Here is a 25,576-nt window from a genome sequence, read left to right as displayed (position 1 = left end):
ACATCCTACCTGCTGTACCATTGCTCCAGCCCCTGTTTTTTCTAATTCTAATTCTATTCTATTCTATTCTATTCTATTCTATTCTATTCTATTCTATTCTATTCTATTCTATTCTATTCTATTCTATTCTATTCTATTCTATTTTATTTCTTCCTATGACTGCCCAGCCAAATAATTGTCCAGTCTGTGTTGGAGGACAGTCCATCAAGGAGGACTAACTGCTGCTTGAGGGAACATTTTTCTGCTTGAGGGATTATACTGAAAAACATACTTTTCAACACTTACACAAAAAAGTTCTTCTTCATACTTGTGCTAAAAAAAAAAAAAAAAAAAGCAAGAGCCAGTGTGATAGCACAGCAGGGAGGGCACCTGCCTTACATGCGGTTATCCTGTGTTTGGCCCTGGCATCCCATATGGCCCCCCAATCCTGCCAGGAGTAATTTCTGAACATAGAGATAGGAGTAACCCCTGAGTGCCACTGGCAATCGCCCAAAAAAAGCAAACAGCACAGACAGATGGATGGAGAGATGGATGAACAGATGGGAGAAAAGAGGGGAAGAGAGGGGGATGAAAGATGGGAAGGAAGAAGAAAATAGAAGGAGAGAAGAATGGGCAGAGGGAAATAGTCATTAATACTTAAAAAGCTTACGGTTTCTTATAAACTCAGTACTTCCAGCTATCTTGAATGGAAATGAAGATTTATACAGATTGCACCCTATTCCTACCTGGCAGCCAGTAGCTGATTAGCAGCTGTCTTCTTTAAGAGTCTTTTTTTTGTTTTTTGGTTTTTGGGCCACACTCGGTGATGCTCAGGGGTTACTCCTGGCTATGCGCTCAGAAGTCGCTCCTGGCTTGGGGGACCATATGGGACGTCGGGGGATCGAACCGCGGTCCGTCCTAGGCTAGCGCAGGCAAGGCAGGCACCTTACCCCTAGCGCCACCGCCCGGCCCAGTCTTTAAGAGTCTTATCTCTAAATTCACTATGATTCCTACACCGATCTAGTTAAGGAGAATCTTTGTAGGCAACTGAGTTTGTGAGCTGGTTACTGACCTTGGTTCAGTCCCTATAAGGGACTAGCTTATCCTTTATAACATGCAAGCCCTTCAAACAATACATAAAGTATTAATGAAACAATTCCCTACAGACTTTTAAAAAATAAGTAACTTCAGTTAAGGAATAGTCTGGTGACTCAAAAATCTGTGTTCGCCATAAGTTAAAAAAGCGCATAACTTACCTATCGTTTAACTCCTGAGCAATTGCTAAGTGCTTCAGATGATAGTCAATGGCCTTGTCATAATCTTGAAGTAAGGTGTGTGTGTTTCCGAGACTGTAACAAGACTGAGCTTCCACTGCCCTGTCTTTGAGCTGTCGAGCCAACAGCAGTGTCTTCCTAAAGGAGATGTAAGTAAGGATTTACAAAGCAATCACTGTATTCTGGGCTCTAATAATCTTCAACTTATTTTTCCTCTCTGCTAGTCACCTTGACTTTGTCAATCTACTTAAAGCCTAATAGCTTAGCTGGTTCCAATACTTTGAGGAAAAGGAAAGAATTTTCAAAGCCAAAAACACAAACTCAAACTTTAAGAATAAATATGAGAATCCTGTCAATTCCCCAGTAAAAAGGAGTATGGACTGACATATGAAAACAAGTGTCTCTAAAGGTTAACACAGGGTTTCAACATTAAAGAAAATGTTTTCTGGGGCTGGGACAATAGCACGGCAGGGAGGCCATTTGCCTTACATTCGGCCAATTTGGGTTCGATCCCTGGCATCCCTAATGATCCCCTGAGCCTGCCAGCAGTAATTTCTGAGCACAGAGACAGGAGTGATCCAAGTGCTGCCAGGTGTGGCCCAAAAAACAAAAACAAACAAACAAACAAAAATGTTTCCTGTTGAAGTGGCAAAAACTTACTTTTCCCACAATAGCATCTCTTTTCACCTACTGTTGCTTTTGTTTTATTAACATTTAAAGTATTCTTGCTAAAATTGCTAAGTGCAAGTAATTATTGATTCACAGCAAATGTTAAATACTACATTAAATAGTAACCAAATGACTTAAATTTTATCTACTACATTTAAATACTAACTAAATCCTATCTAATATTTAGCTAAATATTCACCAAACTCAACCTAACCATGGGATAATCAATGAGAAGTTAATGTATAGGTAAGAGCCTGCACACCAGAGCCAGAGTGACAAAGTCCCAGTTCAGCCGATGGGGCTCGCCACTCAACCTCTCAGTCCCTACTGTCCTTCTATGTACATGGGGAAATACCTCACAGGGGTTTGAGGGTATTGAATGGCTTTGCATGTAAAAGTGCTAGAATAACATTTTACAGAAGCTGCTAATATTAAAGTTAGTTGACTACCATATACTACTTGGTAGACATATCTAGTATATACTTTCTATAATTTATAAATATATGAAAAATAACTATGTAATTCTGTGATAGATTTTTTAATAATATTTTCTTGTTTTAGGAGCCACACCTAGTGGTGCTCAGAAATTACTCCTAGCCATGCTTGGGGGACCATACCGGGTGCCAGGGATTAAACCCAGGTTGGTTGTGTGTAAGCCAAGTACCCTACACTCTGTACTATCACTCCAGACTAATGCTTTTTTCTTTCTTTTTTTTTTTTTGGTTTTTCGGGCCACACCCGTTTGATGCTCAGGGGTTATTCCTGGCTAAGGGCTCAGAAATTGCCCCTGGCTTGGGGGGAACCATACGGGACGCTGGGGGATCGAACCGAGGTCCTTCCGAGGTCCTTCCTTGGCTAGCGCTAGCAAGGCAGACACCTTACCTCTAGCGACACCTCGCCGACCCCTGCTTTTTTCTTTTTAATCAAACCAAAATCAACATCCAGTGATATTTTCAAAGCTGTTGCTACATGTTTTTCTTTGTTGTTGTTTTTGGTTGCTCAGGGGTTACTCCTGGCTCTGCACTCAGGATTCACTCCTGGTGGTACTCAAAGACAAATGGGATGCCTGGGATCAAACTCAGGTCAGTCGCATGGGGAGGGCAAGCACTTTAACTTCTATGCTATTGTTCTGACCTTACATGCTTTATACTGCTGATCCTACCTAACATTTTTGAAAGACTTCTGGAGTACACTGTCACCAAATTCTGTCTCACAATCTATTGTGGAAAATATTGTTCATTGAAATCAACTAGTTTGTAAGGTAAGACACCAAACTATTACATTCTATCCTGCAGAATAGAATATGGATCTGTAATGCCGAGACAGTCTGTGTGTGGCTGAGAACAATTCCAAAGGGGGACTGCATAATTATTCATTTAACATTTACCCACAGAAATATTACACTAACTTGTAGTATTCGGAGGCAGTTTCAAATTCACCAAGAAATATATATGCATTTCCAAGGTTGCTATATGCTCTTCGCTCAGCGGCTTTATCTCCGAATTCTTTTGCAATAAGGAGACGCTGAAACAAAATTTAAATTATTATTACAATAAAAATCAAAAAACTTAATCACTAGTCAACACTAACAGAGAAAACAAGTGGACTCCAAAGCCTCAAACTGTACCTGCTCATGAGCTATGACAGCATCCCTGAAGTTACCCAGGAGGTAATGTGTGTTCCCAAGATTTCCAAAGGCACGTCCTTGGGCCGCTCGGTCCCCCAGTGCAGTCACTAATGACAAGTTTTCCCTGAGAGGACAATAAGTTGTCAAATATTTGGGGGGAAAGTTCAAAATACGATCTTATTTATAAATATAATTCTTTTAATCAGATAATTATGTTTAAGTTTAAATCTGAGGCAGAAAGGTAGTTCAAAAGGCTGGGAGGGACTCACATGGTCCTCCCAGGCATCAACACAGCTCCAGGCCTGAGAAATGATCACCTCACAACTCTGACCCCCAAAATTATTTAGATTTTTGGGCCACATGCGGCAGCACTCAGGGGTAACTCCGAGCTCTGTGCTCATAAATCACTCCTGGCAGGCCTGGGGACCATAAGGGACACTGGGGATTGAACCTGAGTCCATCCCGGTCAACAAACACCCTACCATTGTGCTATCACTCCAGCCCCAGAATGTGCTACATTTTAAAGATAAAACATGATGATCATTACAAAAAATACAGGAAGCATTTCCATAAATTGTTCAGGCAAGTATCCTTCCAGAATCAAAGACAGGTTCATTTCCTCTAGAATCAAAGACAGGTTCATTTCCTCTAGATAGGAAGTTATATAAAATTCTATCGAAAAAATAATTAAATTTATTTCAAACATTTTTTTTTTTTTTTTTTTTGGTTTTTGGGCCACACCCGGTAACGCTCAGGGGTTACTCCTGGCTATGCACTCAGAAGTCGCTCCTGGCTTGGGGGACCATATGGGACGCCGGGGGATCGAACCGCGGTCCATCCTAGGCTAGCGCAGGCAAGGCAGGCACCTTACCTCTAGTGCCACCGCCCGGCCCCTATTTCAAACATTTTTAAAGAGCCACTGATATTCTTGTTTTAGCCACTAAGTGGCACTGGTCTTCAGCTTAAATGAAAGCTCTTCTGTATAGTGTGGGGTGGGGATGGGGAGTTAATACAACACAAGTCTGTCAGATTTTAGCAATAATTTTTGATGATTTGAGTCACTAGTCCTTTATTCAGTAGTTTTAGTCAGACTCAGAAAGTTACTGGAAGGGGCTGGAGAGATAGCACAGCAGTAAAGAGTTTGCCTTGCATGAAGCCGACCCTAGACAGAATCCCAGCATCCCATATGATCTCCCATGCCTGCCAGGAGCAATTTCTGAACACAGAGCCAGGAGTAACCCCTGAGTGCCACCGGGTGTGACCCAAAACCAAAAAAAAAAAAAGTTACTGGAATAGCTCAACAGAAGAGTTCGTGCCCGCATATTTTATCTTGATACCTGGACCACTACCACCAAATCTCCAAATTTTGGTGAATCTTTCCTTCCATGATACTCACTCATAATAGTCCACAGCTGCTTGCAGGGCGCTCCTCACTTCTTCAGGAAATTCTCCGACATCTTGAGGATCAGGGCAGCCAAAACTTTTCCCTTTGGCATGATACACATTCCCAAGATTGTATAGAGCTCTTGCTTCTCCCACCTAGATGAAGGTATCAGCAGAGTTTACATTGTGAGGTGAAAGGTCAGATATTAAATATAGCTTACCATATTGACCATCCACATAGAGCCAAATAAATTATTACATAAAGAACACCCATGTCTTCCTCCATTAAAAAATTAGCTTGCCCTTTTTTCCCTTCTCCTTTTCTTTTTGGTAATAACTTTTAAATAATCTACAGAATAATTAAGTGGAATTGAAACACAAAACAGATCTCAGTGAAGACATGTGGCCTATCCTCTGGTGTTTCCTTATTACCTTGTCATTAAGCTCTCTGGAAATATCTAGGTGTCGCTGGCAACAGACAACTGCTTCATCAAAATTCCCAAGAACTTTTAGGGTGTTTCCTAGATTACCACTAGCTTTGGCTTCCCCCAACTGGTCACCTATAGTCCTGGAAAAAAAAATACAAATCTTGTCAAAATAGAAAACACAGGAGAGCTTTCTCTAGATGGCAGCAGACATGCTTTAGGCAAGAAAGACACATTAGCCTCAAAGCTACTTTAAATTTTTTTTTGTTTTGTTTTTTGGGTCACAACCAGCAGCACTCGGGGGTTACTCCTAGCTCTAAGCTCATAAATCGCTCCTGGCAGGCTCAGGGTACCATATGGGATGCCGGGATTCAAACGACTGTCCTTCTGCATGCAAGGCAAACACCTTACCTCCATGCTATCTCTCAGGCCCCATCAAAACTACTTTAAATAAAAAATATAAAACTGGGGGCCAGAGTGATAGCACAATGGTAGGGCATTTGCCTTGCATGTGGCCGACCCAGAGCAGACCTGGGTTCGATCCCCGACATCCCATAAGGTCCCCTAAGCCAGGAACAATTTCTGAGCGTATAGTCAGGAGTAAGCCCTGAGCGTCATGGGGTGTGGCCCCAAACAAACAAACAAACAAAAAAAGGAAAGAAAGAAACCGGGGCTGTAGTGATAGCACAGCAGGTAGGAGTTTGCCTTGCATGTAGCTGACCAGGGTTCGATCCCCGGAATACCATATGGTCTCCTGAGCCTGCCAGGAGTGATTTCTGAGTGTAAAGCCAGGAGTAACCTGAATGCCTCTGGGTGTGGCCCAAAAATAAAGGAAAAAAGAGAAAAAAAGAAACTTAATTTCTGTACTTAATTATTTTTCATTTAATTAAACTATATTTAATTAAACTGAAATGACCCTATAGTCATTCATTTAATTAAAATGTGTTTAGTGGTTAGAGTAATAGCACAGTGGTAGGGGTGGTAGGGCATTTTCCTTGCTTGCAGCTGACCCAGGACGATCCAAGTTTGATCCTCAGCGTTCCATATGATTCCCCCAAGCCTTCCAGGAGTGATTTCTGAGCACAGAGCTAGGAGTAACCAGAGCGCTGCCGGGTGTGGCCCCAAAACAAAACAAATCAAAAAATGTGTTCATCTTGAAGATTAGTTTTAAAATATAATGCTGATGTAAGGATATTTTTTATTGACTAAAAAAATAACTGGGAGGGTCATACTCAGTGGTGCTCAGGGTTTACTCCTGATTCTATTCAGGGATCATTCCTGATGGTGCTGGAGGACCACATGTGGTACTTTCTTTTTTTTTTTTTTTTTTTTTTTTTTTTTTTTGGTTTTTGGGCCACACCCGGTAACGCTCAGGGGTTACTCCTGGCTATGCGCTCAGAAGTTGCTCCTGGCTTGGGGGACCATATGGGACACCGGGGGATCGAACTGCGGTCCGTCCAAGGCTAGCGCTGGCAAGGCAGGCACCTTACCTTTAGCGCCACCGCCCGGCCCCACATGTGGTACTTTCGATTGGAAATTGCATTGCATGCAAGGCAAGCGCCCAACCAACTGTACATAGTGATTCTGTTGTACACTGGCCCCTGAAAATATCTGTAAAGTAATAGCTAATTTCTGGAAAAAGTGGAGTAAAAAGCTTAAATTAATTACCTTGCAAGAGTTAAATCATGATGATGGTATTCTAAGGCTTTGGCATAATCATGCAAATAGAAATAAGCATTGCCCAATTGGCTGTAAATAGCACTAAGTGTTTTTAGGTCTTCGGTTCCAACTTGAACTGCGGCTTCAAAGAAGGAAACACCAGCTCGACAGTCTCCTGATTTACACAGACGTTCCCCTTCCAAGGCCAGCTCTAGGCAAGAAGCTTCCATTCTGTGAAATCACACAGGAAAGCCATTTATATTCCAACCACACCCATGTTATCAACTTTCAACATTAGAATTTAAATATGAACTTGGGTCCTCTTGCTCAGGACAGTATGAAGTTTACATGCATGGTGATAACCATTACTGTAAGAATGAGTTCGCCTATCTCAGGATATCAGCATCAGAGATCAAATTTTATAGATGCTTGCAAAATAGCTCACTATGGAGCAAATACAAATTGATGCACAAAAGCATCCCACATTACCAACCAGAGAGCCTAGAGCAGTATTTCTACATCGTTCAGATTATGGCAGGTTGAGATAATACCAAGAAGTCTGGAAGATAATAAGGCTGCCCAGGGACAGATAAAATTAATGCTCTCTAGGTATCCAGGCAATCTAAACTCATCTAACGTCCAACAACCCAAACTACCAACTTTTGTTTGTTAGGAGGTCACATGCAACACTACTCAGGACTTATTCTGTGTCCAGGGATCACTACTAATGAGTTCAGAGAATGATATGTGGAGCTGGGGATCAAACCTGGGTTGCTGCATGCAAAGCAAAACCCCGACCCATTGTACTTTATCACTCCTTCTCCTACCATCCTTTCTCTTATTCACACCTGCCATGTGTGTGCAAGTGCTAACCTGCAATTTTGCATACATGCACACACACACAGAGAGAATACATCTGCCCCATCCTACCACCATACTCTCACCCCTTAGCATAGAAAGAAACTCTTCCCAGGGCACACTTTCAATAAACTACAATGTATCAAGAAACTACATTTATTTTGTTTTTTGTTTGTTTGTTTTTGATCACACCCGATGATGGTGATGCTCAGAGGTTACTCCTGGCTCTGTGCTCAGAAATCACTCCTGGCAGGCACGGGGGACCATATGGGATGGGGGAGTTCTGTTATGTCAACATACTACTCAATCACATACTATATTTCGATAATTTGGCACGCTTCCTTTAAATTGGCACATATAATTTGTGTTGCTGCCTCTTCCCTTCCCCCAACCCCAACACTTTTGGAAGAAAATGAAAAACTAGCTTCCCACAAACCTCAAAGCCTTAAATGAGTTTGTTTTGGTTTGTGGACCACACCTCACGGGGCTTCATAACTCTGAGCTCTGGGATCATTCTTGGTGGTCCTTGGGGGACAATATAGGATACTGGGATTGAACCCAAGCAGGACACATACAAAGCAAATGCTTTAACCCCTGTGCCACTTCTATGACCCAGTAACACCTTCAGTTTGATGTGCTATGTTTATTTTCTAACATGAGAACAACTACGTAATTGTTAGAGGCTGGAGTGATAGCACAGAGCAATAGAACACTTGCTGACCCAGATTCAATCCCCTGGCACCACAGATGCCCCCCCCCCCCAAATGCATAGCCAGGAGTAAGCCCTGAGCACCACCGGATTAAAAAAAAAAACACAACAGAACAAAAATAGAAAAGCAATCATTAAAAATGCAGGTAAAACAACCTGCATTAGGGGCCGGAGAGATAGCATGGAGGTAAGGCGTTTGCCTTTCATGCAGAAGGTCATCGGTTGGAATTCCTGTGTCCCATATGGTCCCCTGTGCCTGCCAGGAGCAATATCTGAGCATGGAGCCAGGAGTAACTCCTGCACACTGCTGGATATGACCCAAAAACCACACACACACACACACACACACACACACACACACACACACAAATACCTTTAAAGAAAAACAACCTGCATTAACTACACCAGTCATATGTTTACAATGTTAGAAAATGCTGATTTAAATACATCAAGCATTTTAATTTGGGGTAGCACCAAATTTGAATGACTCTTAACAAAATAGTTCTTAATCTTGCCTGCACTGAGAAAGGGGAGTATATGTGCTGGAGTTGGACCCCCAGCACTACATGTCCCTCTAAGCAGTGCTGGGTATAGCCCTGGTGGCCTCCAAGCATATCTAGAGCATCTGGGTCCGGGCCTGCATCACCACAGCACAGTTTTACAGGAGTCACCTGGTGAGAGAGACACCTCATCTAAAGAGGTACTAAAAATAAAACCCCAAAACTCTCAAAGCTGAGATCTGTTTTCCAGCATGAAGAATAGATAGCATGGGGCCAGAATAATAGCTCAGTAGGCAGGGCCCTTGCCTTACACGTGGCTGACCTAGGTTTGATCCCTGACATCCCATATGGTTCTCTGAGCTTGCCAGGAGCGATACCTGGGCGTAGAGCCAGGGGTAACCCCTGAACACCGCCAGGTATGTCTCTCCCCGCAAATAAGAATACTTAGCACTGTGTATTTTCGAAGAGTTACAGGTAATTCTGATGTGTAAGCCAAGACAGAATCAGTGGCTTTTAAGGAAAATGTAAAGTAAACCACTATAAACCCCAATTGCAAGTATGATAACATACGTCTATATTTCTTCTCTTTTCTTCTTCTTTTTTTTTTTTTTTTTTTTTTTGGTTTTTGGGTTACACCCAGCAGTGCTCAGAGCTCCTGGCAGGCTCAGGGGACCATATGGGATGCTGGGATTCGAACCACTGACCTTCTGCATACAAGGCAAATGCCTTACCTCCATGCTATCTCTCCGGCCCATATGTCTGTATTTCTAATAGCAGGTTTAATTAACATCTTCCTTGCAGAGCTGTCTTTTATTGTATACAACCTCAAGGTGGTTTTTTTTTTTTTAATACAACTTCAAGGTTTACTAGAGACATTACATAAAATAAAATTGAATGAATGAGTAGAAATAAAATACGGTGAAACTGAAAGCCCAGTATGGGGAGATGGCTCCAAGGGCCAGTGCACAGGCTCTGAACAAGGAGACACGGGCCCCATCCCTGACACCATGTGGCCTTCCACACACCATGAATGTGGCCATCCTCTCTTACCCAGATTAAAGATTGACACTGAGATTGTACAAAGCTTCAATGCAGACTTCTGGCTCAGTGTGAGATTTATCTGATAGGTCAAATCTGATAGGTCATATCTGATAGGTCAAATGTTTTTTTTTGGTTTTTCAGGCCACACCCGTTTGATGCTCAGGGGTTACTCCTGGCTAAGTGCTCAGAAATTGCCCCTTGTTTGGGGGGACTATATGGGACACTGGGGGATTGAACTGCGGTCCTTCCTTGGCTAGCGCTTGCAAGGCAGACACCTTACCTCTAGCGCCACCTTGCCAGCCCCTGATAGGTCAATTTTTATGTCATTTTTTTAAATTCATTTAACTGATTTAAACAATGGCTACTGCTTATCTCTCATAAGGCTGGAGATTTCACCCTCATTTTCTGGATCTGTATAAAATAATGCAAGTAAGTAAACTTTCCAGCATTTTGCTTTAACATTATGTCCTTTTGGGGGGAAGTAACGCTGGGGATTGAATTAAGGGCCTCATGCATGCAAGGCAAGAGCTTTACTAAGCCCCTCCCCAACCCCTGCTTAAACACCAAGACAATTACACATAAATAGGACAATCTAAGGCACATGTAAAAATTAATCATAAAACCTTAATATGCATATTAATTTTTCTTTGTCTTTTCACAATTAACCATGCCTATTTTTGTCTTTCATAATCCACAACATTTAGGTAAAAACTAATAGGATCACTGTTTCTCTAAGTGGTCATATTGCCCCTGGGGGGGGGGCACTGGAAGGATTGCAGAGTAGGTAGTCCCGACTGTCACTGGGGGACGTTTTCTGTTTCCTTAAAGGATGTACACTTCCAGTGAGAGAGCATTTGCCTTGCAGGCGGCTGACTTGGGACGAATCCAGGTTCGATCCCCAGTACATAGTATCTCGAGCCTGCCAGGAGTGATTTCTGAGCACAGAGCCAGGAGTAACCCCTGACAGAGCCAGGAATAAACCCTGAGTTACTCCTGAGTTACCCCAGGAGTGGCCCTTGCTGCCGGATATGTCCCCGGCCTCAAAAAAAGGATGTACACTTCCAGAGAAGTACAGAATACAATATTTTGTAGGCTCTAGGAATACATCTGAGAAGCTCTGTCCTAGTGTTGTAAGAACTACAAAAAATTTTTTTAATCCTTTATTGGGACTGGAAAGAGTATAGTGAGCAAGGTACTTGCTTTAAACAAGGCTTACTAGACCATCCCTGGGATCACACAAGTTTCCCCAAGTCCTGACAAGAATGACTCCTGAGCACAGAGCCAGGAATAAGCCTTAAGCACCAGGTGGGAGGGACAAGCAATAGGAAAAAAACCCAAATCCCTCATGTAATTTTCACTAGAAACACTGACAGTAAAGGAGGCAAAGAGGGAGAGAAACAGGGAGGGATAAAGAGAAGTAGTGGAGAGGGATAATGGGAAAGGAAGAGAGAAAGAGGGTGAGATGGAGAGAGAGAGAGAGAGAGAGAGAGAGAGAGAGAGAGAGAGAGAGAGAGAGAGAGAGACTAAGAGGAGAGAGAAGGGGAAACCACCTTAGAAAAGTAACTTTAGTAACTGATATATGAGACAATGTCTACACACTCTTTTTTGGTAGATTATGAGGTAGATTATAGCCACTATTATTAAAGAAGTCAGGCAAAAAATCTCCAACACTTCAATCAAATACATCTAAATACAAAATAGGCAAAGAAGGTTGGTTTATAAATTTTTCAGAAGATCATTAAATAGTAACAGAGAAAGTAATTTCATATCCTCTCAGTCCCTATGAGAGAATAGAATTACTCCGTCTGTTTACCACTTGGATTGAGAACAAAGAACATACCCAGAGTAGAAGACAAACCAGAAAACTCAAAAACCATTACATCCACTAAAACATGCTGCAGAAATAAGCTGGGATGTCACTAAGTGGCAGAATGGTGTCATGCCGGTAAGAGGCCTGTGTTTAATCCCCAGTACCATGATAAAGTAAATGAATATAAATATTATTTTTATCTATTATCTAATAGGTTTTTTCAAATTCTAATACTATGCAAAATATTAAGGATATTTTTAACATTAAGATTTTTTTTTAAGTTTAGAAATTCTACCTTACTACCATTTCTTTGTACTTTCACAGATCAATATATTTGACCAAGTATTGATATCTCTCATGAGGGTCTTTAGTGACATAATATTCCAAATTATACTCTGGCACAAGACACTCTTCTTGGGATATTTGAGGGCCTCCTTAATAAAAGAACTAGATGGATCAAACACTACATGCCAAGTGTTTGCCAAATTAGCAGAGTAATTTGTATAGGCCATGACTCCTAACATTAAGAAGTATAAAGAAAAAAAAAAAGATTCCAAACGAACAAAAAAGAAGTATAAAGAATTACTCACAATCCTAACGATATGTAGAATATTGATCTTGGAGCAGAGATGAAACCAGAGGTTTGCATGGCATGCTTTTACTAGTTTTAGTAAAACTTGTAAAAGAAATTTTTGGGGCAAAACAACAATATACAACGAGTTTTTTGGTTTTGTTTTTTGGATCACACCCAGTGATTTGCAAGGGGGATTTCTTAGAGACAGTGAGACTCTGTACTCCTTATCTATTGCTCTTAAAGTATTAATAAGTTTACCACCCTTTAAGTTTTCAGTTTTGGGCCATTTCTGATGGTGTTCAGGGTTCTGCGCTCAGAGATCACTCTGGTAGTGCTTGAGGGCCATATGAGGTGCTGGGGGGTTGAACCTAGGTTGGCTGTAGGTAGGGCAAGCACCCTATCTGCTGTATTCTCTCTCTCACCCAAGAAGTATACAGCTCTGGAGGCTCAAAGGGTGGGAGCCAGGCATGCACCTAGGCCCTGTATTCGATTCTAGACACTGCATGGCTTTCTGAACACTGTAAGGTGTGTCCCTGGTGGTTCCCAGCACCACCATAAGCTTGATCCAAGCACTGAATCTTTAGACCCTCACAGCCTAAAGCACCCAGGCCTCCAGAGCACAGCTTATGAAGTTTAAAAAAAAAGTATGAAGTATGGGGCCGGGCGGTGGCGCTAAAGGTAAGGTGCCTGCCTTGGACGGACCGCGGTTCGATCCCCCGGCGTCCCATATGGTCCCCCAAGCCAGGAGCGACTTCTGAGCTCATAGCCAGGAGTAACCCCTGAGTGTCACCGGGTGTGGCCCAAAAACAAACAAACAAAAAAAAGTATGAAGTAAAAAAAGAAAAGCCTATCATTCTGGAAAGTATTTAACAAGGCAGATAACATCTTCAAGTCCATATAATGGTTAGGTCCAATGAAGCTCAATGGACTTCCCAGCAAAAATGGACTATATAATAAAAAATGAAAATAAAAAAGGACTATAAGCTGGGCTGAAGATATTGCACAGCAGGTAGGTGTTAGCCCTGCACTTGGCCAACTCAGGTTTGATTCTTGGTACCCTATAACAGCCCCCGGAGCATCACCAGAAGTAGATCCTGAGTGCAGAGACAAGAGTAACCCCTGAGCACCAATGGGTGTGGCCCCTCAAGAAACAAAAAGCTCAGCCCAAATGGATTATATGCCATAAAGTTAGTGTCTAAATGATAAAAGAAGGTCATAGAAGACTGAAGCGACAGCAAGGGGTTAAAACACTTGCCCTAAATGTGGCTGACCCTGGTTTGATCCACCATACTGCTATGAGTGACCCCTGAGCACAGAGCCAGGAGTAAGTCCCTGAGCATTTCCAACTGTGGCCCCATTCCCCTCCCTCACAAAAAATGCAACATATATATCAATTAACAGACACATTGAATTTAATAGAACTGGTCCCAGGAAGGAAATATGCACAGTATTATAGAATATGGAAATACTTTCTAGAAGAAGAATTCTAGAGTAGAATTAGCCAAAGAAAGTGAGTCCATTCAAGTCAGAGGGTGTAGCATGAGCAAAGGTGTTGAAAAATGAGAATATGACATGCACAGAGAACTGGTACTCAAAATTTAGGGAAGAATGGAAGCTTTCTTCAAAGCTTGAGGCATTAAACAAAGGATGAGGCAGTAAACAGATGATGACAGGAAAATTTGGTATCTATCTTAAACTTGGGTCAGTCCTGCAGGTAAGAAAGAGTCACCACAGAATTCAGTGATTGTACAGATTAGCTGTAAATTTAGACAGAATCCTCCACTGGGAAATTGAAAAGGTGGATTCTAAGAGGATAGTCAAGACTAGTGGGAATGTGGAGGAATACTCAATTGAAGTGGTGGGGAGGATCTCCACTGGGAAAGGAAGTTGAACAATATTTAGAAAAGCAGAACTGGCTACTGAGACTTCACACTGGCTATTGAGAAGAGAAGTAAGATAAAGCTTAAGTGTCTCAACATATGCTCTAAGAGTAGAGGCAAATTTCATATAGTAAAAGTTCATTTTTTTAAAATTTTGGCCATTCCTGGAGGTGCTTAAGGCTTACTCATGGTTCTGGGTTTAGGGATCACTGGTAGAGGACTCAAGGACCATATGGGATGCTGGGTATCAAACCCAGGTCAGCTTTATGCAAGTCAAATACCTTCCCTGCTGTTTTACTGCTCCAGTTTTCCTGCATTTTTATTTTTGGGGGGCAGTTGTGGATCACACTAGTGGTACTCAAGGGCTATTCCGGTGATGTTCTGGGACTAAGCTTTAGCACGCATAATGCATATGTCCAGCCCATCACCTTACTTTGGATAGAAATGCTCTCACCTTATCTCTGCAAACTTCTCTGGTACCATGACATAACACAAACCATCTCTTTCCTAAATATGCATTAAATATCTTAAGTTTAGGCAGCAAAATACCAAACTCATCAGAGATTTGAGTACTACTCATTGTGACAAGTTCTGATGTTTATTTAATATTATAATTGTGTAGTAGTTCTGACAATCTATTAGCACCAATAATTTTATAACTTCTATTCTAATAGTCATGTTTATGTTTGCAGGATTATGGCAATAAACCAGAACTCCCAAGATACATGTTAAAAAAAACAATGTATTGAAAAAGCATATTCTCGTTTCAAATGTTAGATCTATTTTTCTAAAGGCTCATAATAAAAATCACTATTTTAAAACTGTAATAAAATTGGGTTATTTAGCTCACCATGTTAAACTCATTTTTTACTCACAAAGATTTACAAATGTATTCCTTTATAGATTTGTAACATAATTATAAAATAGCTATAAATTCTTCCATAGAACAGTAATTAATTAGTATCTAATTGGTCTCCATGCACTGTTTTCCTATAGAAAAGACGGAAAAAAAACTAACAACCAAAACAGAAAACATTGTTTATGAGAAGCTAACTATAGCTGATATATTTTTAACTCTTACAAGTTTAAATTTGAAGTGATCAGAACTACATACATGCTTAATCAGGGCTAAGAAAGGGCTAAAAAATCTTACCTGTAACGAACATGAAAAGAATGGTCTTCCCTCACGTTTATCAAATTTTCCTCCATTGAGACATATTATAAGCTGAATACAAATTAAAATGATTTTATTTTGTGCCAATCCAGTTCTTTACAAAGCAGAATTGTTTGCAGAACATTGTCCAGTTAGTACATTAATGAGCTGTTGTTAATACATCCTAAGCTCCTGCTTCTTCTTGTTAATAATGAAAGAAGGTCAATGTCAGAGAGCTTAAAGGTTCAAAGTGTGTCCCAAATCCTTGCATCTCAGCAGCACTTCGCCAACATTTCTGCAAAAGGAATACAAGATGCTTTGCTCGACGATGTCCTATTTTCAAAGAATAACCTAAATTAATTCCAAACTGCACATAATCACACAGCTGATGCCATCAACTCTGCCATATCAGTCAAAGGGAAAAACAGAGATGCACGCTTAACTATCACTGAGGCTTTGCTATAAAGAAATACAATCTGAAATTTACCTGAGAACTGCACTTTAGCTCAATGTGTATGTGTGCATGTGTGTGTTTGCATGTACTATAAAAAGAAAAAACAGTCCTGATATTTCAGTGTTACAAAATAGTCCTAGAGGTCAGCAAGTCCAACATTTGCATCCTTCCCAGAAAACTCATAAGACATCTATAATCCTAATTTTGAATAGCTCTATGAGGAAGTTGTTTTCTCTTTTGAGCAATCTTTCTACCTATCTGTTCTGGTTCTTCCTTTTACGCCAGTTAAGAAGACAAATTTCCCTTTCACAGAATAGCCTCAGTATTTCAGCTTTAACATAAACAAGATTCTAAATAATACATGCCTACACGTACAGATAAAGATATGTTAGTAGAGAACAGAGCAGTAAAGAGAAAGGAGGTGGAAGGTGGTTAGGATAAGTCTTGGTAAAAAATAATACAATTTTCTAGAGAAAATGAGGTTTTCATATTAACCATTTTGAGATGGCTGGAGCACATTCTTTGCAGCAGGAGCCCAGATTCAACCCCCAGTAAATGGCTGGGTGTGCTTTCTGCTCTCTAAGAAAAACAAAACTCTGGCCTTCTTGGTCAAAACATTGGCCCCTTGGTTAATGAGGGAGTATCAGTTTAAGGAATGAGAAGAGGCTATTGGCTGGATGTCTGGAGTGGCTCGCTCCATGCACTCCCATGCAGAACCAGCTGTGTGTGAGCAGTCGAGTGAGTGAGTGACTCCTAGGATGCACAGGTTTGAGCACTGAGGTCTGCTTCTGCCCTGACCCATTCAAACACTGCAGCTTGAGTGCTTGAAAAAGGAGAGGATAAAACAAAATATGAGAGGACAGAGAGCAGTTATTAATCCAGCAAATCTGCCTTTTTTGTTCAAAGTGGAATTAACGTGTCTCTTTTTCACTGATGAAACATTTGTGAGTGTAAATAGTTAATGCAATAGCTCTAAAAACACATGAACTACATGACAGATAAATGGTTAACAGATTAATTATCAATGAAAATAACTTCCCTACTCCCTAACTCTGCACTGCACATCACCCTGTAAAATAAAAGGAAAAATGTCTTTTGCTATCCACTTTAAAGTTTGGGCTGTTATATAAACAATGGATCAAAAGGTGAGGTACTGATATTAATTTAATTTAGAGTTGTTGTAAATTAAAACAAAGGACCTTGAGTTAAATTATAATTTAAATAACATAAAAATCCAGATCACACCAAAATTCCAATTTTTACCAATTATTTTAGAAATGTAAACTTTAGGGGCTGGAGAGATAGCATGGAAGTAGAGTGTTTGCCTTGCATGCAGAAGGACGGTGGTTCGAATCTCGGCATCCCATATGGTCCCCCGAGTCTGCAGGAGCAATTTCTGAGCATAGAGCCAGGAGTAACCCCTGAGCGCTGCCAGGTGTAGCCCAAAATCAAAAAAAAAAAAAAAAAAAGTAAACTTCAGTTACTAAGATGCATGTGCATAGTCAAATGAACAAATATTACAAAATATATTAAAACTACACAGAAATCCTTTCTTAAATAATAAAAACAAGAGTATACTATTTGTCATTTTCCCATGGACAATCTGTGATATGGTTTTACTAGTCTCAAAAGCTAACTGTCTTCCTCAAAGTCACTCTTACAAATTCTCCATAACAACAATGCAGAACTTTATATTCAAGCAATGACAGATACGATGAAGCAATTTATAGACTCTACTCAGTACAGCAGTAGTGCCTTCATTCACGTTTTGCATTATAGAGTTAACAAATCTCTTCATATTTAAGTTGATATACTACTAAATAATATTTGCGATAATGTGTCCTACACTATGGAACAAGATAAGGGCAGGAAGTGGAAAAGGAAACTATAGGTTTGAAAGAATATTTGGAAGTTACATGTTTAACCTCCATCAGCATAACAATTTGCAAGACATTTATGAAACTTCAGAACATCTCCCAGGTTTTAACAATGTTGTCCAAACCCCACTGCTACAACTATTAGCTTACAGCATTTTTTTTGGCCACCACTCTGGCCCTAGCTAACAGTATCTTTAAGCTGACAGAAGCACAAAAAAGGACCAAGTATTACATAGCACTGATTGTTTCATGTTTAATTCCTGATTAAGCAGGAGCTTGTTGTACAGAAGCTTGAAGGCACTGCAAAATATGCAACTCAGAGTAAACAGGAACTCCTAGCCCATATCTGCTGTAAAATGATTCTGAAATAGGTGACAGAGGAAGCATTATATCTGTATCTTTTGTCCCACTTACCATTTATCTAAATACTTAGTTTTTTCGTATTTTTGGGGTGGGGGCATTAAATATAACTTTTATTGAGAGCAATTTGAATTACAAGTCTTTCACAGTTGTATTTCAGGTACATAGTGACAGTGAATTGGGGCCATTCGCACCACCAGTGTTGACCTTCCTCCACCATAAAAACTACTTACTGCAATTTATTTATTTTTGGGTCTGGGGCCTTCCTGAGGGTGCTCAGAGTTTACTCGTGTCCATGCACTTAGAAATAACTCATGGTGGGCTCGGGGACTATCTAGGAGCCCAGGATCAAACCCAGTAGGTCAAGTGCAAGGCAAATACCTTCCCTGCTGTGCTAAGACTCTGGCCCCTAACTGCAATTTTAATGTCTTTACAATTAGCTGTTTCTTTCATTAAAAGATTTGTTAAACTGGTAATATCCTACAGACAATAAATAGAATCCATTTTTTGCTCCTTTAGATGAGGTAATCTAAACTTCTCATAGCCTAAAAATATCTTCCAAAATAAAAAAACTTTTTTTCCCCCAAACTTTAGGGTCACGTGAGTTGTCTTGAGTGAGCACTCTACTCTTGAGTATCAATATCACTTCCCCACCCTGGTTCCCAACATGTAAAATATTGTTTAGTTTGAGATACATTAATAACAGTTAGTAAACAGATCAAAATAAAATGAGTACATAAGAGCTAATACAGGGATATTTTTCATATTAATCAGTAGGCCTATACACCTAAAATTGAGTAAAATCATGAAAATTACCTATTCTATTTCTGCCTATGATGTCTTCTAGACTTAAAAGGATACTTACTATTTTATTCTAGTTTTTCTGTGAGCATTTTTGCTGCCTGCAGGCACATTTTTTCACATTATATATATATGTGTGTATATGTAAGATTTATATAAGATTTATATATATAAGTATGAGAAAGGCCAAAAATGCTTTGCCCAGAGGACTATCGCAGTCTTGGAATTTTTGTTAGGAGGATTATCCCTCACATTTATACAGATATTTTTCAAGATAAAATAAGAATGAATTATATGGGCCGGAGAGATAGCATGGAGGTAAGGCGTTTGCCTCTCATGCAAAAGGTCATCGGTTCGAATCCCGGCGTCCCATATGGTCCCCCGTGCTCGCCAGGAGCGACTTCTGAGCATGGAGCCAGGAGTAACTCCTGAGCACTGCCGGGTGAGACCCAAAAACCAAAAAAAAAAAAAAAAAGAATGAATTATATAAGAAATACAATGTGAGCTTCTTGGCCAAAACCATATAATGGTCTCAGATTCAGAGAATTTCTGAGTTCCAAAGACCGCTGACATAAGATTAATTCCACTACTGCTAAGGGTACTGAGAAATCCCAATAGCCACTAGGAACTAATATCTCAGTTATAGATGTTCCTGATCAAAGTAATGGCAAAAAAAATTTTTTTAGAAGGGGAAAAATATTATCTTGGCTAGAAAGATAAAAAACTTAAAAGAAATAGCATTTCAAAGATAATATGATGAGATAGAACATGGTAGGAAGGAATCATTAAAAGAAGAGTAATGTTAAAAAAAAAAAAAGAAGAGTAATGTGAAAAGCAGAATAGGACATTGGTGGTAGGAATGTTGCACCAGTAAAAGGGTTGTTCTTTACATGACTGAAACCCAACTACAATCATATATGTAGTCAAGATGTTTAAATAAAGATATTAATAAACAAAAGAATAGTTGGGTGAATAAAATTAATTGAGGAGTAGGTGCTAGACCATTCATAATCTAGAAAATATATTAAGGTACTTTATGTTGATTTTAAGGTCATTATCATGAGTTATCCAGCACTAGCATAATTAAATTTCAAAAGATCACATTATTTTACAATTACTATGTGTCATTCTCATTGAAAAAAAATTTTTACCACTCAGCAGTTGGTATTGACTAGTAGATTACTAAATAGACTGAAGAAAATGACAATAGAATGACAGAGATGGATTATGGGTAGAAATGTATAGACACTGTTAATTCTTTTTTTTTAATTTTATTTTACTGAAACCATTGTGATCTACAAAGTCCTTCATAATTGAATTTCAGATATACAGTGAGTCAGGGTCATTCCCACCACCAGTGTTGACCTCCCTTCACAAATAATTCCAGAGTGCATCCTCTACCCCAACCCTTTTTTTTTTATTCCAAACACAGAAATTATTTATTAGTATTAGTCAAATTCTTGAATAAATATGATTTTACACTTAGAAGGAAACGACGTTTCAAAATAAATTCAAATTTAAATGACAAATTATATAAGGGCATGAAATATACTGAAATTCTGCAAAAAGCCATCATCTATTTTTTCTGGTATTCTCTAACAAGCATGCACAATGATTATCTCACTTACCATCACTTTTTTTTTTTTTTTTGGTTTTTGGGCCACACCCGTTTGACACTCATTTCTAGCTATGCGCTCAGAAATCAGCCCTGGCTTGGGGGGACCATATGGGACGCTGGGGGATCAAACCGTGGTCCGTCCTACAGATAGCGCTTGCAAGGTAGACACCTTACCTCTAGCGCCACCTTCCCGGCCCCATCACTTTTTTTTTTTAATTTTTATTTTGATCATAGTGGCTTACATATCTTTCACATTAGTATTTTAGGTACATAGTAACATTGAATCAGGGGAATACCCACCACCAAATTTGTCCTCCCCCCTTCCCCGTTCCCTTTCTGCAACCCATATCCCCCACCATCATCCCCGGGCTGCTAAAGTAGGTGGTCCCCTCTTTTTCTAGCTTACTATCAGTGATCATACATCTGTTTAATAAATAAAAATAGGGCCCGGAGAGATAGCACAGCGGCGTTTGCCTTGCAATCAGCCGATCCAGGACCTAAGGTGGTTGGTTCGAATCCCAGTATCCCATATGGTCCCCTGTGCCTGCCAGGAGCTATTTCTGAGCAGACAGTCAGGAGTAACCCCTGAGCACCGCTGGGTGTGGCCCAAAAAAATAAATAAAAATAAAAATAAAAAACTTAAATGACTCAAATCCCTTCCAATTATTTTAAATAGGATACAGGAGCCCTTTGCCATTGTGAGCTGGAACAAAGACAGGAAGAATCAGGAAAACATTAAAGAAGCTAGAGAGAGATAGTACAGAGGGCAGAGCACTTGCCTTGCGCATGGCCAACCTAAGTGCAATTTTTGGCATCCTATTTGGTCCCTGGGGCACTGCCAGAAGTGATTCCTGAGTGCACCCTCAGAAGTAAGCACTGAGCATTGGTCCAAAAACCAATCAAACAAAAAAGCACCCACATTTAAAACAAAGCTGATTTATGCTGATATTCAGGTAATGGATTTTAGTAACTTCATAGTAACAGGATAAACATACACTTAAAAAACTACTTCATGTTACTGTTTGTTTGGGGGAGAGGAGGTTGGGCTACACCAAAATGCGCTCAGGGACTATATCTGACTGTTCAGTGGTCACTCCTAGTGGTGCTCAGGGGACTGATCATATGAAGTACCAGAAATCAAACAGAGATTGGCTGCATATAAGGCAATCTTTTTTTTTTATATATATATATAAGGCAATCTTACCTCCTGTACTATATATTTGACCAAAGAAGACATTTTATTTATTGTGGCAAGAGGATGAAATCCAGATGAAATTCCAATCAATACATAGGCTCTAAGCACCAAACTTAGATACCCAATAAACTGGATATTTTTGTTTTTGGACCACACCCAGCAGCTCTCAGGGGTTACTCTTGGCTATGCATTCAGAAATTATTCCTGAAAGTCTCTTGAGACCATACAGAATACTGGGGATTGAACTTTTGTGGATCGCATGCAAGGCTCTCCTGCAGTCTTATAACTGTCTCCTAAACTATATATTTTTTGCCAACTTTAACTGTGAGTATACACTTATTTATTTTGTTTTGGGGGCCACACCCAATGACGCTCAGCAGTTAATCCTGGCTATGCGCTCAGAAATCACTCCTGTCACCACCAAAAAAAAAAAAAAAAGGAAAAAGAAATTGCTCCTGGCTTGGGGGACCATATGAGATGCGGTGATTCAAACCACCATCCATCCTGGATCGGCTGTACACAAGGCAAACGCCCTACCACTGTGTACTGTGCTATCGCTCCGGGCCCTACTTATTTATTTTTATATGAACCAAAAGTGGCTTGTCATCAACCCAAATCTCTTATTTCTAATTACACTTTATCTAAAAGATGTAGGGGAAACAAGATACTAAGAATAAGGAACAGTACATGCAAAATCTAGAGCAGGTAGGTAAAAGCAAGAAGTTTATGTAGGATATAAGAATATATTTCAATAGACACTGACTTCAGTAACATCATGGAGAGATAAAAAATCATTTCATATCGACCTTTGTTGGTCTGTTTTGATAATTCCACTTGCCTGTTTGCCATAATAAATATTGAAGCACATTTATTGTGCCTTCCTGAGGGAGGCTATGGTGGTAGGTAGTAATGGTAAAGGGAAGGTAAAACTTGTGGTGGGATTGGTGTGTGAACATCTAATGCCTGAAACAGCTGTATTATGAACACTGTGGCAAATCAGTATTGTAATAAAAATTGGGGGAAAAAGAATGTATTTTAAGAGGGCCTGCAGAGATCATACAGTGGGTAATGAATGCAATACTTTTTTACATGAAATTGACCATGGTTTGAGCTTCCGCACTGCATATAGTTCCTCAAGCCCTGTCAGTAGTGATGGTGAAGAGATGGGAGGAAGCCCTGAGTTCAGCTAGGTATAGTTTCCTACTCCCAAGATCCCACCATCACCTGAAAAGGATCTACTTAAAAAAATAAAGTATGCAAGGCTGAATTGATAGCACAACAGGTAGAGTGTTTGCTTTGCATGTGGTTGATCTCGGTTCAATCCCCGGCATCTCATATGGTCCCCCAAGCATGACAGGAGTAATTTCTGAGTACAGTCAGGAGTAACCACTGAGTGCTCTGGGTGTGGCACCAAAACAAATAAAAAGGTATGCTTTAAGGGTCAGAGAGATAATACAGAGATTAAAGCTCTTGCATACTGTCAACTCCCAATTAATTCCCAGTAGTGCATATGGTCCTTCTAGGTAGCCAGAAGAGATCCACTGGCAGAGAATCCTGAAGCACCTCCCAATGTAGCTTTCCCCCACCCCCAATTATATATTTTAAAAATCAATAGATATAGGAACAAAAGCTAAAAAACTTTAGACTCAAGAGCTTGATATTAGTGTGACTGGTGTTGAAGAGCAAGGAAAGTTACTCTAATTTTAGAGTATTTGACAGATATGGTAAACCAGTATCTAAGTTTAGTATCTGTGCTGCCAAAGCAAGCATGTAAATTAGTAAAGGGAGAGAAGGCAAACTCAAAAAGGATAGGTACTTGGTTGAGTGATGACTGATCATATCCAGACAGAGGAAACATCACCTATTGATGGATGAGATGGAGAGGCAAAGACAAAGCATAGAGAAAACTCCCTAGAATTTAAGTTTGAAGACAATCAACACTGGAAATCGCCAGGGTGATTGACACGTTTAATTTCAAGTCTGACCTTTAGGAGATTAAAAAATAATACTCATGAAACTTGTAGGTGGTAAAGTGCTAAACTTACAACTATACTATATGAAAGGAAAATAAAGATATCAAGTTTGGGGACTGGAGATAGCACAGCGGTAAGGCGTTTTCCTTGCAGGCAGCTGACCCAGGACGAACAGTGGTTCGAATCCCAGCAACCCATAAGGTCTCCAAGCCTGCCAGAGGCTATTTCTGAGTGCACAGTCAAGAATAACCCGAGTGCTGCTGGGTGTGACCCAAAAACCAAAACCAAAATAAACAACAAAAAAAAGGTATCAAGTTTGAAGCCATCAGATGAAATTTGGTATATGGGGAGGGGTCTCGGATAATGGGGAAAGTATAACTGAATGATAATTTGAAAATTTTGCACATTAAAAAATTGAATGAGGGGCCAGAGAGATAGCACAGAGGTAGGGCATTTGTCTTACATGCTGCCAACCAAACGGACTTGGGTTTGATTCCCAGCATCCCATATAGTCCCCCAAGCCTGCCAGGAGCCTACCCCTGAGCACTGCATGGTGTGACCCAAAAACAAACAAACAAAAAAAATTAAATCATTAAGATCCAAAAGTAAATACTGCAAGACAACTGCAAAATTAAAGGGAGATTCCAAGCAATAAAAATAAATTAAAAAGGGGTGGAGCAACAGTACAGCTAGTACAGTGCTTGCCTTGCACTCAGGTTCAATCTCTGGTATCCCATATGGTCTCCTGAGTACTGCCAGAAGTGATTCCTGAGTGCAGTCAGGCATCAGACCTGAGCATCACCAGGCATGTCCCTCAACCCACGCAAATGACAATAAAAATAAATGCAATGCTTAGATGTCCAGGCTGCGACATGTTCTGAGTTTGTTTTTCAGTGCCAGGGATTGAACCCAAGGCTCATATATACAGCCCACATACTGTACTATGGAGCCATATTCCGGTCCCAAAAGTTATAATTCTCTATTTAATCTACCAAATCAAATAATTAAAACCAAATCAATAATCAAATCATTAAATAATGCTGTGCAGGAAAGATAACTCAAGACTATATATATGATTTAACTGCATCTATAGTGTTGAATATGGTTTCAGTGTTAACTGCTGTTATCTACATCGAATGTAGACTACACATCCCAAGTTAATGAACAAACATAGTGCTGGCTGTGCCTTTCCACTTGCTACATGAGATGCTTTTCAATTCATTAATTTAATGCTAATACTAATACTACATACTACTAATAATAAAGGAAATGAAACCATTAAAACAAAAGCCAAATGAGACCTTTAAAACAAAAGCCAAAGCCCAAAGCATATCATTCTATTCTTTGCAATTCTGGGGAAGTGGAAAGTTGCAACATATTATTATAAAATTAGAACAAGAGGTCAGAGCTTGCCTTGCAAGCAATCAACTCAGGTGTGATCACAGGCACATTTGGTCTTCTAACCCCACCAAGAATGATCCCTGAGCACAGAGCTAGGTCAGGTGTGCCCCCCAAAACAAAACACAAAAAGAAAATTGGATAAATAACTTTTCCTTAAGAAAATATATCTCTCAAAGAATATACTCCAATTAGGATTAGCCTTGATTTCTAGTCAATCTTTAAATTTCCAGCAATCATGCTAACCTGTGAGAGAGCAGTAAATTTAAAAACAAGTACTGACAGGGTAACTGCTAACTGAACACAACCTTCTTTTCCTTTTAAATACTGAGGTAACATTGGTTTACATCATTGTACTT

At 40.0% G+C, this 25,576-nt stretch overlaps 1 protein-coding gene across 2 annotated transcripts in view; it reads right to left on the bottom strand.

Annotated features, from left to right (window-relative positions):
- Positions 1-25,576, bottom strand: part of GPSM2 (G protein signaling modulator 2) — a 51,604-nt gene that overhangs the window by 20,126 nt on the left and 5,902 nt on the right. Inside the window, exons 1-7 of one of the 2 annotated variants that reach the window (XM_049765695.1) lie at positions 15,542-15,809; positions 7,026-7,247; positions 5,365-5,500; positions 4,946-5,088; positions 3,550-3,673; positions 3,331-3,446; positions 1,236-1,391 (exon numbers count right to left, since the gene is read on the bottom strand). In XM_049765695.1, the coding sequence (XP_049621652.1) occupies positions 1,236-1,391; positions 3,331-3,446; positions 3,550-3,673; positions 4,946-5,088; positions 5,365-5,500; positions 7,026-7,247; positions 15,542-15,597 (953 nt within the window). In that variant the 5' untranslated portion in view covers positions 15,598-15,809. Of the gene's footprint in view, positions 1-1,235; positions 1,392-3,330; positions 3,447-3,549; positions 3,674-4,945; positions 5,089-5,364; positions 5,501-7,025; positions 7,248-15,541; positions 15,810-25,576 lie in introns of those variants that run through there. The other variant, XM_049765696.1, reaches the window with a different exon arrangement.

The sequence above is a fragment of the Suncus etruscus genome, chromosome 19, assembly GCF_024139225.1.
Source record: "Suncus etruscus isolate mSunEtr1 chromosome 19, mSunEtr1.pri.cur, whole genome shotgun sequence".
NCBI classification, from domain to species: Eukaryota; Metazoa; Chordata; class Mammalia; order Eulipotyphla; family Soricidae; genus Suncus; species Suncus etruscus.
Note: the sequence above shows the minus strand (reverse complement) of the source record. Positions and strands in the feature narration are given on the sequence as shown.